Source organism: Hylobates moloch, unplaced genomic scaffold (genome assembly GCF_009828535.3).
Source record: "Hylobates moloch isolate HMO894 unplaced genomic scaffold, HMol_V3 SCAFFOLD_20, whole genome shotgun sequence".
Classification (NCBI taxonomy): Eukaryota; Metazoa; Chordata; class Mammalia; order Primates; family Hylobatidae; genus Hylobates; species Hylobates moloch.
Genome location: NW_026652295.1, coordinates 42,752,551 through 42,770,662, shown reverse-complemented (window position 1 = coordinate 42,770,662; position 18,112 = coordinate 42,752,551). Strand labels below are relative to the sequence as shown.

Below are 18,112 nucleotides of genomic sequence, written 5' to 3'. Positions count from 1 at the left end.
CTTAGAATTATTATTTTTCAAAAATTGTGTTAGGGTTTACCCTCTACAGAATCTCCAAAAGCAACAATGTGATCCTTGTTTCAGGTTTCCATACATACAATTTAGGAAAATTTATTTCCTAAATTCCTCTTCCCCTCATATTTTCACTTTAAAAAGAGGAAACTGTGCAAGTATCAATTTCGTAGCCTGATTCTCCATCCCAGTTCAATGATTAAATGTGCTCGACAGAGTAGGCAACTCAACAGATGTTAGTTTCCCTACTGCACTTACTAAAAAATGAGTGACTCAATTATTCTGAAATCAGGGACAAGTTGTTGAAATATAAATCAAAACCCTCCTTCCTTTCTCTATTTTCTAAAAATCCTATAACAAATATGTATTACTTATGCAATAAAGAAAACACAAAGTAAGAAATTGTGAGAAGCGAAGAAAGAGGAAGAATGCAGGAGAGAAGACAGGAGAGTTTGTAAGAATCTTGTTTGTTTTATCCTAAGTATGCAGCAGCTCATTCCAAATCCATGGGTCTATCACTGCTCCTCAGGGCTGAAGGCTAAAGAAAAAAAGACTTTTAAGCTAATGACCACTCTGCTTCCAACCATGAGACCCACTGTATCTTCTTATACAATTATGGAGATTTCTATTTACAATCACAGTTGTTTGCTCTGTCAAAACAGAAGGAATAAAATGCATATAGAAGAAAAGACCAGATACAGACTTCATACAAGAAATCATTTCTTCATGTCCTTATCAAAAGAGTAGGGGGAAATCATGTGAGGGGAATATATTCAGTAAAAAAAAAACTTCCTTTCTTTCAATAAGTAAAAGGTTTAATCCATAAACATTTTTATATTAGTCTCTCTTTCTCTCTCACCTCTTCATATTATTCTAAATAAGTGAGGTTTAAGTACTAAAGCCATCTAATTTTTATTCAGAGATAGCAGAGCTGACTACAGAAAATGGCAACTGTAACAACTGTCAACCAAGCCATTAATACCCATGAACCAAAAACACCCTGGCAGTGTTTATTTGCTAAAGGTCTATCACACTGAACATGCGAGATGGAGGTATTTAAAGCATGTCCTTTTCATAACACTTAATCTAAACATGTATCTCCTAATCATACATTTCAGTTGTTTATGAATACCAATGGGGAAAAATAAGTTCATTACCTGTCCATGATAAACAGCACCTAACAACTACCTAAATCTCAAGAAGAAAATTCCAGCTCAATCATACCTTTTTCAGCTCTTCTTTGGAGAACTTTTCATAAGGATTATGTTCCAGATAGGTAATGTGCTCTGAATTATTGGTACCAAACCCTACAGTTTTGCCTTTTTTATTTCCAGATGGTTCATAAGGGTGATGTAGAAGGTCATAATGAAGCATTGTGATCATTTCTTTTTTGATTAGTTCTTCACTTTTCTGTAAATCTGTTAAAGGCGGTTCTACATTTAAGGGTCTTAGAATAGTTTCATTTACCTAAAATTTTAAAACAAAGACAATTACCAAACATATCACTACAATATATTAATGTTATTACCTGTTACAGCATGAATTAAACAGCAGTTTTACATTTTCCAAAGCAATTTCCATTTTTTTCCTTCTAAATTCTTTCTGGTACTACTGAAACATTTTAAAGATTGGATTTGAGAACTACTTTGCTATATTCCAGAAAGTAGATGAAATTTTGTTTTATAGTCTTTATGAATGATGTAAAATGCAGCAATCATATAAAAAGAAACTTAAAACTTCCTAAACCAGAAATTCTAACACTTACTTCTGATGGTCTTGGCAGATCTTTCTGGACAGCTTTATGCATTCGTTTCATTTCCTTTACACGCTCTGCATCTCGTATGGCCTAAAAAATGATTTTTATATCCTTTATTGCAGCTATAGCGTATTTGATATCTCTCAGTAAAGCTAAAAACACTTTGGTATGTAAGATCATGTGTGTTCAATAGCTAAAGTTTAGAAATCGGTTTAAGTTTGTAGAAAGGCAATGCTAAGGCAACAGAAATGAATCAGTCTATTCACTTTCATTATAATAGAAACTAAGAGCTTCCAATGTCTACTAGAGCATTCTCCGAACTTGCACAGATCCATCCATCACGTAACAAACTTTTCTCATCTAAATGGAAAACCTAAATTCCAAAGAGACTCCCATGACAAAACTCTTTCTTCCCTTTCACTCCAAAATTACTGACTTTTAATTCAAAAAGCCAGCCAAAAAATGTATTGTTTCCTGATTCTTATGAATAATGTGGGATAACACATTAAAATTTCATGCCATTTCTGAAGGAGTAAATGTAACTCAAAGTAGCTGAGAACTAAACACAAAAAGTATCACCCTCTGTTCCCCACTGGAAAGCACATTCACATGGGTCCCCTCTAAAACATTCTTTCCACTGATGTCATTCTCACTCCAATCCCCTGAGATTCAAGGTCCCTAAAATCATCCAGCAATGGACTGCAGCAAGACTTACTGAAAGGGGTCATATAATATCAGTTCTAGTTTAGAATTCACCACTTACCCACCATGAGACCTGAGAAAGTTGAGACCATGAGACATGAATTCATCTGAGCTTGTTGAGTATTCCTTACTAGAAATATCTGGGCCCAGAGTATCTTGGATTTCTGATTTTTTCAGATTCTGGAACATCTGCATTATACTAACTCTAATCCAAAAAGCTTCAATGAGCATTTCTTTTGAGCATCATGTCGGCACTCAAAAAGTTTTGAATTTTGGAGCATTTCAGATGTTGGATTTTTGGATTAGCAATGTTCAACCTATAATACCGATCCTATTTATATCACTGTGCTGTTATGTGCAAATGAGAAAGTAATTACGTATAAGATATATTAGTACAAAGTGTTACTAATATTATTCTGACACACTCTATCTAAATTTCCAACTCCAGTTTAGATACAGGTCTTACTATGTTCCCCGGACTGGATTCAAACTCCTGGGCCCAAAGAATCCTCCCACCTCAGCCTCTCGAGTAGCTGAGACTACAGGCTCGTACCATCGCACGACCCAGGAACCAAGATGTATTTGTTTTTAAGACTAACCAATAACATCTTTTCTTTGCTAGATTGAAGCAATGTCTAAAAGATTACCTATGTATATTTTAGAGAAGCATAATGAATTTGACAGAATGTATTTAAATTTCCTTATATATATTTTTAAGAATGTCCATCAAAATATTGTGAGTATATTAATTATGTGAGGATACATTATTAATGACATAAGTTATTTACTTTAGAAGTTTTTTCAATATTAAAAAGAACTAGGTAGAGATCTTGAGACATTTAATGGCTATTCTTCATTCTTCGAGCCTACTGACACATTCAGCCAAACTCACACTTCTTTCAGTACAGTTACCCACCTGCTTTCGAGCATCCACATCAGCAGCATCTTCAATGTAAGTATCATCTATTTCACGTTCTTCCAGCTCCTTCTCGGCATTTTCTGGTAGAACAATTTCAAAATCATTCTTAGGGGCAGGAAGGCCCAACAACCCTAAACGGAGATGTTCTCGAGATTCTCTTTCCTGTAGAAAAGAAGTGGTCCTTCTCAATTCATGCATATTAAATATTCCACCAGTATTTTATGAGTCTCTTAAAAATTGATAGCACAACAGGGTGACTCTAATTAAAATAACCGTACATTTTAAATTAACTAAGAATAATTGGATGGTTTCTAACACAAAGGTTAAATGCTTGAGGGGATGAATACCCCATTTTCCATGATGTGATTATTACACATGCATGCCTGTATCAAGATATCTCACATACCCCATAAATATATACACCTACTACGTATCCATAAAAATTAAAAATTACAGAAACAGAAAAAAAAGTCCCCCAAAAAATCAGCCTAATATTAATTCCAGAAAAATAACACTGACTTCAGAGGTAAGACAAGTCTTATGTTTATTTTCTATCCCCACTTCTTCCCAACATTAAGACCAACCGAAAACTTTCACTTGTGATCACTGAAGACACTCTGGGATATTCCAACAGGAGGTTTGAGGCCAGGGCAGAAAAAAAGACCACTTTGAGGGAACACATTTCTGACACCGAAAGTTAACAGCAAATGAAAAGAACAGGTTCAAAAGTTAGTTTGTCCTTGGACTAATAAAACCCACTCTAAAAGATACTTGAATTTGTATCTATGTGTTTATTTTTAATGGAAATACTAAATCCCATGCAGAAGAAAGAAAGTAGAGTCCTGGTTCCCAAAAAAGCCTCCTGGTACCCAGAGTTTTCCCATCCATCCTCAGTACTTACATGTACCAGGTGTGAGGAACAGATGAGTTGCTATATCTAAAACATCCTCCGTGCTTACTCATATTGTAGTCTCCATCTGGGACAGCCCCCACCCTCCTTCAGAACATACCTCCTCTAATAAGGCTTTCCTGTTACCCAACAAATGTGATTATTCCCTTCTTTAACTACCCTAAGCACACTGGTTTTACTCAAAGGGCTTATTCTGTTCTGATATTACAATTATTTTTGGACTTAGTTTAGTACTGTCAATCTCCCCAGAATATAAATTTCCTTAGGACAAAGGACATCTTTATTCAACTTTAGATCCCCTCAAATGTCCAAATGCATACTCTGCATGCATGAGGTTCTTAATCTATTTAATTCTTATGTATCCATTCAGAGTTGGCTTTAGTTGATATCAATTTGAACTTTAAAAAACATATATAAATCAACCAAATATATACATGAGGTTAGAATTCATTTTAAACTGAAGAAAAGCCAGTATCATTAGAAGTTTTTTTTAAATTTCACAATGATTTCTGTGGCATTAGATAATAAGGCCCAATAGCAAAGTAATAAACGCAGTAACACGGGCAGAAGCAAAACTTAACTTTTACAATTAGCTTTCTACCTCACTTGCTGAAGAAAACTTCAGTGAAATCAACAACAAACATCAATATTCACAAACCTAGTAAGCATAAAGAATGGCGGGTTTTGGGCCCAAAATATTCCCTTTCATCAAGTCTTACAAAACATTCTTTTTCTGGCATCCACAGGTGTATAGATTCTTAAGGTATATATAATATGCACTAACAGGAGAAATTTTAATTTGGCACCCATGAGATATTAAAAAAAATTTAAGAGTTTAAAAGGGAATTGACATTTACCATCTGCTTCACGTAAGAGGGATCACTATAGTCTGCCATTCCATCCTCGGGATTAATGTTTAACTTGTCTCGAAGAGGAGTTCTACCCGGGGTAGAGTTAATAACTGGTTTGGGAGTTGTTCCACTCCGGGGAGTCAGCCCTTCAGCTCCATTAGAAGGAGTCCTAGAAAGACGGGAATCCCAATTAACAGAAGTGCCACTTACATTTGGATTGTGCTTTCAAATGTTTTTCACATAAATTATTTCACAAGAAATATAGGAAAAAAAAAAAAAAGATTTCAGAAATTCTGTCTAGCTGGTTTTGTTAGGATCTCTAGGTTAAAATCAATGTTTGGTCTAGCTAGCATGGTATTTTTATTTTATTGACTTACAATAATCACTACATTTGATATTTTCTTGCCTTCCTAAACTACATCCACTAAACATTATTTCAACCTTTTCTTGGCACATTAGGGCGACTAAGAACATGCAGTGGGCAGGGAGGTGGGCCACCACACTCAATGACCCCAGATGACTCTTTGAGTTTGGTGTCTATTTGTCTCCTCCCTCCCTATCAAGCTGTTGGCTCTCACATCACTGTCACTGTCATTATTACCAATGTACACACTTCAAATAGTTCTTCCTTTTACATTTTGTTTAGAAACCAAACACCACACTTTTGGAATCACATATAAACCTGAGTAAGTTCCTGAGTGAGGCCTAACAGATTCTCCTAGGAATAAGATCCACAGAATTTGCAGCAACCTATATTTTAATTATTCAAAGCCTTATTTTTTCCTGGTTGCCTATTTCCTGTATATTGGTGTGCTGCAGAATGGTGATGCTGCCAGACAGCTATTCCTGATAGGTAAGGTGTTATCACATAAGACATGGTTCCCGCTCCCAAGAAGTTTACAATCTAGGTGAGAGACAAGACATACAGTTGTCCATAAGTATCCACCGGGGATTGGTTCCAGGACTAAAATCTGCAGATACTCAACTCCCTGATATAAAACAGCATCGTATTTGCATATAACATATGCACATCCTCCCATGTACTTTAAATCATCTCTAGGTTACTTATAATACCTAACACAATGTAAATGCTATATAAATAGTTGTTATATTGTATTTTTATTTGTGTTACTTTTTATTGTTGTACTGTTTGAGTTTTTTTGGAATATTTTTTATCCAGAGTTGGTTGAATCCACAAATGTGGAACCCTCAGATACAGAGGGCCGACTAAACATAGGAAATGAGGGATTATGCTCTCTTACAAGACTCTCAAGAAGTGTTAAACGTTTAAGACTGGCTGCCAATGCTTCTTGGTTCTGCTGTCATATGTGTAATAGCCTGAAGTGCTTTCTCTACTAAATAACCAGTAGGAAGACATATCTTAACACTTAAAATTCAAAGTAAACCCCAGATATTTCCAACCATTGTAAGTTCCAATTCCATTTTACTACTACATGCTTCCATAACATTTGTATTTTAAAGATTCTTCTTAAAAAACAGCAGCTTAAAACTAAGCAAAAGAGTTATAAAGAAATACTGAATTCTAGTTAACACATGTGGAAGTGTTTTGGGATCAGACAAACTGGTATCTGCAAGTTACTTTGAAATGCATTAAAAAATATGATGGATTGGTAGATGGACATGTGATAAAGCAAATATAGTAAAATATTAACGATCTTAGAATCTAAGTGGTGGGTATATGGATGTTCACTTTACCATTTGTGAACTTAAATGGGTGAGAGACTGGGTCTCCAAAACAAAGAGTTTATTCGGGAACAGCAAGGGATTACAATGTGGGATATGTGTGCTATGACAGACCATAGGTACAACTGAGGGTGCTGGGGCAAGGAGAAGTTTTTAAAGATACAAGGGAGGAGTCTATGTAAACTGTTTTGAAACAAAGACCACTGGTTACAGGGACTTATCACAGGAATGGCATTTGTTTTCATTGCCATTATAGATAAGAGTATCCCTTATCTGAAATGTGGGACCAGAAGAGTTTTAGATATGGGATTTTTTCAGATTTGGGGATAATTGCACTATACTGACTGGTTGAGCATGCCAAATCAGGAAATTCGAAATCTGAAACGTTTCAATGAGCGTTTTCCTTTGAGTGTCATGTTGGCACTCAAAAAGTTTGGATTTTGGCCGGGCGCAGTGGCTCACACCTGTAATGCCAGCACTACGGTAGGCCGAGGCGGGTGGATTACCTGAGGTCAGGAGTTCGAGACCAGCCTGACCATCATTGAGAAACCCTGTCTCTACTAAAAATACAAAATTAGCTGGGCGTGGCAGTGCATGCCTGTAATCCCAGCTACTCGGGAGGCCAAGGCAGAAGAATTGCTTGAACTAGGAGGCGGAGGTTGTGATGAGCCGAGTTCGCACCATTGCACTCCAGCCTGGGCAAGAAGAGCGAAACTCCGTCTCAAAAAAAAAAAAAAGTTTGGATTTTGGAGCATCCTGGATTTTCAGATTTGGGATGCTCAACCTGTACTGGCTGTTGGTAGGGCAATGTCTTCACAGAAGCAACTTATCTGGAATTTGTGTGGTTTTCACAAGGTCCCTGCAATAATTTCTGTCATAGGCATATGGGCACGAGGGTTCCTTTTTCATTAAAATGTAACATAAGTGACTCCATTTCAATATTGATAACTTCCACACATTCTTTCAACCTTTCTAAATGCCTGAAATTTTCATAATAAAATGCTGGAGGGAAAGCAATAGTAATACATACATAAAAGGATTACAATTTTAATAAAATTCACAAAGTAATCATTAAAAATGAATCAATCTACTCTAAAATCAAATACAAAATATTCAAAAATAACATGACAGGATCCGAAGCTTTGCAAAAGGACACTCCAATTAGACAGGCATGGTGGCAGATGTCTGTAATCCCAGCTACTCGGGAGGCTGAGGAAGTAGAATCACTTGAACCCGGGAGGCAGAGGGGTTCCGTAAGCTGAGATCGCGCTACTGCACTCCAGCCTGGGTAACGGAGTGAGACTCCATCTTAAAAAAAAAAAAAGGGAGGAGGCACTCCACAGTATTTAACCATTTCCTGGACACTATTATTTATTACTATGAAGAAGAAATCAAAGAGGAAAATTCAACACAATAAGTAGTCATTCTCCGTAAACATTACTAAAGCAAACATGCTAAGTCTTTGAATTCAAGTTTTTCTAAAATAAAAAACGTGTTCATTTACAATACCTGAATGGAGTAGAGAGAACTGTGTTTGGAGTCTGTACAACTTGTCGCTGTGGTGTTACACCTGAGAAGTCACTCTCATGCAACGGGGTATTAAGTCCACCTTTTAATGGGGTGTCCACATTGGTGAGGGCCATGAGGTTCTGGGCTTCCTGATTAACAAGAAGACAAAGAAGCACGTTTAAAAGTTTAGACAGGCTTGCAGAATCTCTTCTGGTCCTACTATACAAATCTTGAAGCAGGCAGAATTCTTATTCATTTTCTCAATGAAAGCCAACAGAGAAAAATGAATACCAGTCATGGCAGATTTCAATGTTTCCATTACTTCTATCAATCTAACACATCACATCAGAAGTTTTATACATCAAATAAAGTTTTATGTGTAGAGGTGTGCTTTTGTAGCCTCACATATGAAATTACTACTACCCAAAAACTTCTCCTATTACCTGTGCCAAACCTCTCTATAATCATGAAATACAAGAATTCAAATTTCCCAGTGTGAGCTTAGGCCAAATGTCTGAATGCCTGGGTTTTAGTCTGGCTTCACCACTGAATTCTCTATCCAGTCTTCATTAGTATCTCTGAGGTCTGTTTCTTCTACTGGGAACTTAAGATACTCCCAAGCAATCTTTCCACTGCACAAGAAAACAACTTGTGGGGGTCAGGTCCCTTTCAGAAGTCTTGCTGATCTCTTTAGGCAGAACTGACCATGTTCTCTTTGGTCCCTCTACCCCGTCCTCAGTGCTATCTTTGTACCCATAAATCTCTTTATGTCCAACTTAGGGCCTGTGGCAGAGTTTATTTTCCAAAGATGGTCACAACCTTCTCTCTCATGTTTCATGTTCTTAAAATCCAACTGTGATACTCCTTCCATCAAGATGTAGGGTCTATGTTCCCTCCCCATAAATCTAGGTGGGCCTGTGATTCACCTGAAACCAACAGAACACAACAAAACTAACAATGCTTGGCCTCCAAGGTTAGTTTAGAAAAAATAACGCAGCTTCCCACCGCACTCACAGTGGAGCCCTGAGATACCACATGAGAAGTTCAACTGTTCTGAGACCACTACCCTATAAGAAAGCCCAAGCCACATGGAAAGACCACATGCAGATTCACTCCACATTCCCAGCTGAGGACCCACCCCACCAACAGCCAGTATCAACCACCAGACATGGAAAGACAACACCTCCAAATGACTCTATCCCCTATCCATCAAATCACACAGAACTGCCAAGTCCTCCTTACTAAGGCCCTAGACATCACGGAGCACAGACTAACCACTCCTTCTGTGCCCTGTCTGAATTCCTGACTCACAGAAGTCATAAGCATAGTAAAAATGCACTAAATCACTAAATTTCGAGGTAAAATGAAAATAACCAGAGCAAGACTTATTCCATTATTCTGTATATCTTTATTCATGAAAAAAAATCTTTAATTTCACATTATCAAAGGCCCTGTATGTGTCCTTTTTGCTATTCCAAATATAAAGCATTTACTAGAAAGAAACGTATGTAGGCTTAGATCTTCTGCATAGGAAAGAGGAGAAATAAGAATCAAATGGCAAAAGTATACATTCCTGGAAGAGTGGGTGACATGTGAAATATCATATGTGCCAAAATTACAAATAGGCAACACTCCAAAAATGGTGTGGCTAAGGAGTGGGGGAGTTTGGCCCAGTATGAGATTGGCCCAGTAAAATGCCGTTGCATCTGAGAGCTATCTCCTATGTGGTGAATTATCCTTTGTCGACCTGGTTACACTGGGATGTTTCCCAGAATCCTCTTCCCTCTTGGTACTGAGTAGAGTTCATCAAAAGTAAAACAGAGGTAGAGGCAGAAGGAGAAGCAGAGGTGACAGAGGTGAAGTAGCAACCACTACACTCTGAAGGTCATCATTGGTTAGAGGTAATGACAGACTTGCAGAGGAGCTGGCAAGTTTCAGTGTGTCCTTGCACCCCACCGCTCCGTATATCCAATTCTCCTCCTTTATAGGCAGCCCTGGTGACCAGACTTCTGCTTCAAACTCACAGAAACAGTAGTGACAAAGAGCCAACAACCCTCCAGACTTCCATGCCTGGCCTCCAGATTTCCCTATAAGCTACGACTCACCCCACACCAGGGCTGGTGACCTTTCTCCGATCTTTAACACTCCTTTTCAGACCTTTAATGCCCTGCTTTTCCCATAACTGTATAAGAGACTAATTCCACTACCAAATTCCTTATTCCATGATTTTCATAGTGGTTGTTTCCTTAATTAAATCTTGACTGATATACCCTAGACTACATCAGAGGAGGCCAAGAGACAGAAGCAAAACTCCTCTTATCCCTAGCTACACACAACAGCAGCCAGAGGTACCACCTTTATCACACACAGAACAGCGACACTGAACCAATAAAAGCTCACAAAGCAAAAATAAAATTTATCAAAATTTTACATAAAAATGTCACAGACTAGACTAAATCTCAACTTCTGTCAGTTCATCTTAGAGGTTCCAAAGGGCTTTAGCCAATCATAATCATTTTCATTAGTAGATATTTATTTTACTGTGGCAGAGACTCCTCCTTGTCACCAAGCACCCATTCTCTTCCTCCACAGTAACAGAAGCCTCAATTCTTAACCAGCACCTGGCTACCCAGAACAAATATCACACGTCCCAGTAGCTAGGACATGTGTGCCTAAGTTCTGGCCAGCAGGACAGACAGAATGATGTGTGCAAGAGATGTGTTCTTAAGAAGGTAAAGGGTGTGCCCTTTTTCCTCCTTCTTGCAGCTATATGCAAACATGATGGCTGGCCCTGCAGCGACTGTACCTGCCACAAGGAGAAACTAAGAAGAGAAACCTGACATGGGGGAGGACAAAAAAGCAGGTGCCCAGGTCCCTGACACCATCGAGTGCCACACAAGCCCCAGTTTGATTTATCTCTCAACACTTAGAACATGAAACAGAAATAAACCTCTATTCTATTTAGGCCACTGTTAGAGGTTTTCTGTTACAGCTAAACCTAATTCCAACAAATATATAACTTCCCCCACATCTTTTAGAAGAGAAATCCAAAGTTACAAGCCCCAAACTTACTGCATATGGCTCAGGTTCTAAACCTGTTTTGTGCTTTTTCAAAATAACTACACTCTCCCAGTTCACATTCACTCATTACTTCAGTATTCTTTAACAATCAGTTAAAAAGCCTATTAAAAACACAAAAGGATACTACAAGGCTATAGGAATTAAGACAGAGTGGCACTGGCACAGGATAGATAATAGGTCAATGAGACAGAATTGAGAGTCTAGAAATAAACCCTTACATTAATGGTCAATTGATTTTTTAAGGGCTGCTAAGAACATACAATGGGAAAAGAACAGTCTTTACAACAAATTGTGTTAGGAAAACTGGATATCCACATGCCCAAGAATGAAGGTAGATCCACACCTAACAGTACATAAAAAACTAACTCAAAATGGATCACAGACCTAAATGTAAGCACTAAAACTATAAAATCTGAGGAAAAAACATGGGAGTAACTCTTCATGGCCCAGGGTTGGAAACAACTTCTTGGATAAGATTAAATGCATAAGCAAAAAAGAAAAAGATAGCTAAACTATACTTCATGAAAATTTAAGCCTTCTGTACTGCAAATGAGAACATCAAGAAAGTGAAAACACAACCTACAAAATGAGAGGAAACATCTGCAAGTTATATATCAGATAAGGAACTTATATCCAGAATATACAAAGAACTCTTACAATTATAAAAAAACCCAGTCAGGTGCAATGGTTCACGTATATAATTCCAGCACTTTGGGAGGCTCAGGTGGGAGAATCTTGAAGCCAGCAGTTCAAAACCAGCCTACGTAACACCAGCAGGACCCTGTCTCTATAAAAAATTTTTTAAATTAAAAAATAAAAAGATAACCCAATTTAAAAATGGGTAAAGAATATGAATAGCTATTTCTAAAAAAAAATATATATATATATATATACACACACACACACACACACACACAGGCCAGGTCAGGCACAGTGGCTCACGCCTGTAATCCCAACACTTTGGGAGGCCAAGGTGGGAGGATTGCTTGAACCCAGGTCTTCGAGACTAGCTTAGACAACATAGTTAAATCCCATCTCTACAAAAATAAAAAATTAGCCAGGCATAGTGGTGCACACCTGTAGTCCCAGCTACTTGAGAGGCTGTGGTGGGAGGGCTGCTTGAACCTGAGAAGTTGAGTCTGCAGTGAGCCATAATGGCGCCACTGCACTCCAGCCTGTGTGACAGAGCGAGACCCTGTCTCAATAACAACAACAACAAAGATATAAAAATGATCAATAAGCACAAGAAATGCAAATCAAAAACACAAGATATCACTTCACAACTAGGATCTGTCTGATTACAAGATGGCTATAATCAAAAAGACAGAAAACAAGTGTTGGTGAGGATGTAAAGAATTAGAACACATTACACATTCCTAATAAAAATGTACAATGGGCTAGGCATGGTGGCTGATGCCTGTAATCCCAGCGTTTTGGGAGGCTGAGGCAGAAGGAGCACTTGAGGTCAGGAGTTCGAGACCAGCCTGGGCAACACAGTGAGACCCCCATCTCTACAAAAAATTAGAAAATTAATTGGGCCTGGTGGTGCATGCCTGTAGTACCAGCTACTCGGGAGGCCAAGTTGGAAGGATCACTTGAGCCCAGGAGGTCAAGGCTTCAGTGAGCCATGATTGCACCACTGCACTCCAGCCTGGGCAACAGAGCAAGACCGTGTCTCAAAAATAAACAAATAAAATGGTGCAGCGACTTTGGAAAACAGTCTGGCAGTTCCTCATAAAGTTAAACATAGTCACCATAGGACCCAGCAATTCCAATCCTAGGTATATATGCAAGAGTAAGGAAAAAAACATGTCCACACAAACATCTGTTCAAAGCAGCATTATTCCTAACAGTCAAAATGTAGAAACAACTCAAGTGTCCATCAGCTGATAAGTGGATAAACAAAACATGGTATATTCATATAATGGAATATTACACAATGACAAAAAGGAATGAAGTACTGATACAAGCTACAACATGGATGAACCTTGACGATATTATGCAAAGTGAAAAAAGCCAGTCACAAAACATCATATATTATATTATTTCATTTACATATATGTGCAGAATAGGGAACTCTATAGAGACACAAAGTAGATTAATGGGTGCCTAAAAACTTGGCAGGTTTGAGGGGAATGGGGAATGACTGCTAATGGGTATGCATTTTCTTTCTGAATGATGAAATTATTCTAAAATTTACTGTGTTGATGGCTATACAACTCGGTAAATACAGTAAAAATGGGTGAATACTGTAATAATGATATCTCAATAAAACTGTTTAAAAACCACGAAAGGAGTTCCATTAAATGTTCCTCATATTGCCCTATAATGTAATTTATTCCCAAAATTTAAAAAAAACTATTTTTTTTATTTCAAATGTGAATATTCACACTTGCAAACTTCTTCAAACAGCACCACTGAAAAAAGTGGGGGGTCAGGTGCACTGGCTCATGCCTGTAATCCCCAGTACTCTGAGAGGCCAAGGCGGGCAGATCACTTGAACCCAGGAATTCGAGACCAGCCTGGGGCAATATGGCGAAACCCTGTCTCTACTAAAAGTAAAAAAACTGGCTGGGCACAGTGGCCGTGACCGTGCCACTGCACTCCAGCCTGGGTAATGGGGTGAGACCCCGTCAGAAAAAAAAAAAAAGTGGGGGACAGGTTATTCCTATCTGTCAGAGAAGTGGAGACATCTGAAAGGCTGAGGCATGGATTAAGTGACAGAACCAGGAAAGCATGCTCTGTATTTTAATGAAAGGGCTGGATAAGTGCTGCACATGCACAAGCAATACTAAGCCATGTAACACTGACAGAGCCTCTATCAGAAGCATCTCCATCACTTCAGGGCCACCAGGAGAAGATGGCTAGCAGGATTCTTACAATACCTATAGCCATTATTGCCCCCTGTTATTAACAGGTCTATACAGTTTAAGTGGATTCCTGCCTGTATTCTGGACTGTTTAGGTCCCTCCATATTTCCTCTGTGAGTGGTTTTCTCTTTCCCAGTCTGCCTGAACAGGCTTATCTGACACTTTACCTGGCCTTGAACACCCTGAAACACATTCCTTACTTGTGTTCAGAGTCCAAGGAAATAAATGCAAGATCAAATTATTGTTTTTAAAGCTTCTGATATGCTAGATATTTTACTTATTTACTTGAGAAACCCTATGTTCAGACCTCCTCAAAGCCTTGAGCTGGCTAATAACTAGTTGCCATAATTTCATAAACATTCACAAAACAATATAAAATGAAAAGAAAAAGGAGAGTGATAATAAAAAACAAAGTCTATAGGATTTTTAGTCACACACACACATACACACACACACACACACACTCTCTCTCTCTCTCTCACACACACACACAAGATTTATAAAAGACAGAGGGGCTTTACTCTCTGAAGAGAGTACAAAAGATTTCTAAACCACAGAATACCAGGAAGAGTTAAGAGCAAAATTATTACTATGAAAATAGAGAAATGAAGCAGAAGTTTTTATTTTAGATTGGAGACATCCAGCCTTTTTCCCCAACTAGGTTCCCAGAGACTGGCCAACTTTATACCCTGTAGATAGGAGACTGGAAATTACTTCTCTGAAGAAATCTGACTAACCTAAGCAAAAAGAACTAACACTGACCCAAAAGAACTAACACTGACATCAAGAACTCCCCCAATGAAACATCCCAGCCAGATCAGCCTCCAGGGAAGCCAGGAGTCAAGGAGCCCTACCCACACCTAAGGAGCTTCCAATCAGCTTGTGATTGCCCCCCACCCACCTCTAGACACAGGCAAAGAGCACCAGACATTTGAGGAAATACCCATAAGGAAAGACAGAAAGGAAACAAAACAAAAAACTTAGAAACTATGCAAGGAAAAGAAAACTTATAAAAACAAAACCATCATTAACAGCCTCAGAGAAATAAGATACTCATGAAATAAGAGATGGTAAAAAAAATACTGAACAAAATTTTAAAAAGCACTTAAACATTACATATATGACAGTAAATTAAAAACTGAATAAAGATAAAATTGAGAAAACCTCCTACAAATAAATCAAAATCAGTAAGATAGAAAACTGCAGAAGAATTAATAGAAAACTTGGAGGTTCATAAAGAGATCAACGAAAGGGAGAAAAACAATTTTAATTCAAAATAATTTTACAAAATTGAAGGCCATGAGTCTCTGGAATGAAAAGATCCACAGTGGTTGAAAAAGACCTTCACCAAGAAACATGCATCATAAATCATGTAAGATAATATAAGCTTCAAGAAACGAAAAAACGAGGTTTCCTTTTAACAAACTGAACAGTATAGGAGGTCTCAAGAGCAACAGTGGAAGCCAGAAGACCTTGCAGTGCTACCTTCAACACTGTGAACAAAAACCACCGCAATCTGGGATTCTATACCCAGTTATACTGTCAACCAAGAGGGTAGATTAGTAATTTACAGATATGCAAGATCTTGAAAAATTCTACCTCTGGAAACAACCTAAGGGTCCATCAGTGGAGAAATGAATTAAAAAATATGTGATATATAAACACAATAAAATACTATTCAGCCTTAAAAAAGAAATCCTGTCATTTGTGACAAAATGGATGAAACTGAAGGACATTACATTAAGCCAGATACGGAAAGACAAATTGCCCATGATTTTACTTATTTGTGGGATCTAAAAAAGTCAAACTCACAGAAAAAGAGTAAAATGGTGGTTACTAGAGGCTGAGGGGTGAGGGAACCAGGGAGATATCTGTCAAAGGACACAAAATTTCAGTAAGACAGGAGAAATAAGTTCAAGACATTATACATCACAGTGATTATAGTGAGTAACAGTATACTGTACATTTGAACATTGCTAAGCGTAGATTTTAAGTGTTCTTACCACAAAAAATGATAAATATGTGAAGTAATGCACATGTTAAACAGCTTGACTTAGCCATTCCATAAGGTATACATATATTGAAACATCATACTGTACACCATAAATAGATGCAATTTTTCCTTATCAATGAAAAAACTAATAAAAAAAAATTCTACCTCCTATGAACCCTTTCTCTGAAAGCTACTGAATGATATTCTTCATTGAACAAGGGAGTAAACCAAGAAAGCCAAAGACATGGGAGCCTGGAAAGAGGGGATCCAAGGGACTCTCTAGGGTGACGGTGAAAGCAAATCAAAAGAACAAGAACAAGCTATAAACAAGCCCTGAAGAATAACCAGTCCAGCAAGAACATTCGGAAGTTCTAAGAAAGATTTCTTCAAAAAGATGAAACTACCTAAAGTCAGCACAGGTTAGAGAAAACAGACACAGCCAGCGTAGTCTAGAGTTGAATTAGTGCTTAGTCAAAAAACTTAGCAACTGAATAAAACAAGTATTAGCTCCAAGAAAAACAAAATACTATACCACAAAGTACAATGGTATGCTATGGATTACATACTATATGTACGAATATTACATATTTGTATAACTTACACAAATTATAAGGTAATTCATGGTTTAGCAATGAATAGGATTTACAGAGTCGTAAGATAAACCAAGAATATAAAGCTAACCAAATTATAACAGACAATAGGGGAATAGAAAATGTATGCATGATGGATACAGAGGGTGTGAAAGCCAAATGTCAAATTCTATGTGGAAAAACAACAGATAATGCCAGAACTGAAAATGGTCGATGAGTAACAAAGATCTTTTAGTGGTAAGTAAAACAAAGAGTTGTAACAGGCACCTCTATGGATGAGGCGCACGAGTGTTTTTCTTGCTAAGCCTTACACAACTGTTTGCCTCGAATCAAAGCCTTAAAATTATATTCCTGACTATTAGAGACGAGGAAATGAGATGTAAGGGTACCAAAAGACCCAACTACGTTTTGTAGGTTTGGATATTCTCTGGCATACAGACACCCTGGGAACACACAAAGCTGTGTCTACGCCATGTGTTAGAGAGAGGGAAGAAAGTAGAACTGCGGGCACACTATGCGAAGCTAAGTACAGAAATGCAAGGAAGTATTTCTTTCTTTCTAGGATTGGTAGGCAATGTGAAATTTTACAAAACTATGCTTTACTGACAGGTACAAAAGACTAATGAAGGTAGAAGGGCTGGTTTCAAAAAGTTACAAATTAATAAATGTGAAAATAAAACTACCTTATTGCTGAATCTATTTAGCTTCTCGACTACAGAAATGTTGCAAGATCTATGCATTCAGGACTCAGTGTCAAACCATTTACACTAAAAGAAACACAACCAAACCGCTTAGCTCTCTCCTGCATGATACTTCTAAGGACAATAAACAAAGTAAAAGGCTCATTCTACTACGTGACACCTTACCTGCAGAATTCTGTCCTGGGAGGCTGGCGTTCGTGGTGTTCTAAGAGCAATGCTGTTGTTGGTGACATTGTACTCAGACAAAAGTGTACTGGAAGCAGAGTTTGTTATGCCAGATTCCTCGGCAGTTTGACGTGCTATTTCACTCGCTTGGCCTACTTTTACAACTTCCTGGAGTTCTGCATCTGAAATCTAAAAGGACACAATTATCATAGTAAGCAACATTTTAACTGAGGCCGGGCACGGTGGCTCACACTTATAATCCCAACACTCTGGGAGGCCGAAGAGGGCAAACTGTTTGAGCCCAGGAGTTCGGCACCTACCTGGGCAACACAGCAAAACTGTCTCTATT

The 18,112-nt window shown here is 38.0% G+C and overlaps 1 protein-coding gene across 1 annotated transcript in view; it reads right to left on the bottom strand.

Annotated features, from left to right (window-relative positions):
• The window catches only part of CDC5L (cell division cycle 5 like), a 61,860-nt gene that overhangs the window by 23,616 nt on the left and 20,132 nt on the right, over positions 1-18,112 (bottom strand). Inside the window, exons 8-13 of the mRNA XM_032140452.2 lie at positions 17,764-17,952; positions 8,364-8,512; positions 5,157-5,319; positions 3,387-3,551; positions 1,778-1,858; positions 1,237-1,479 (exon numbers count right to left, since the gene is read on the bottom strand). Coding sequence (XP_031996343.1) covers positions 1,237-1,479; positions 1,778-1,858; positions 3,387-3,551; positions 5,157-5,319; positions 8,364-8,512; positions 17,764-17,952 — 990 coding nt within the window. The remainder of the gene's footprint in view (positions 1-1,236; positions 1,480-1,777; positions 1,859-3,386; positions 3,552-5,156; positions 5,320-8,363; positions 8,513-17,763; positions 17,953-18,112) is intronic.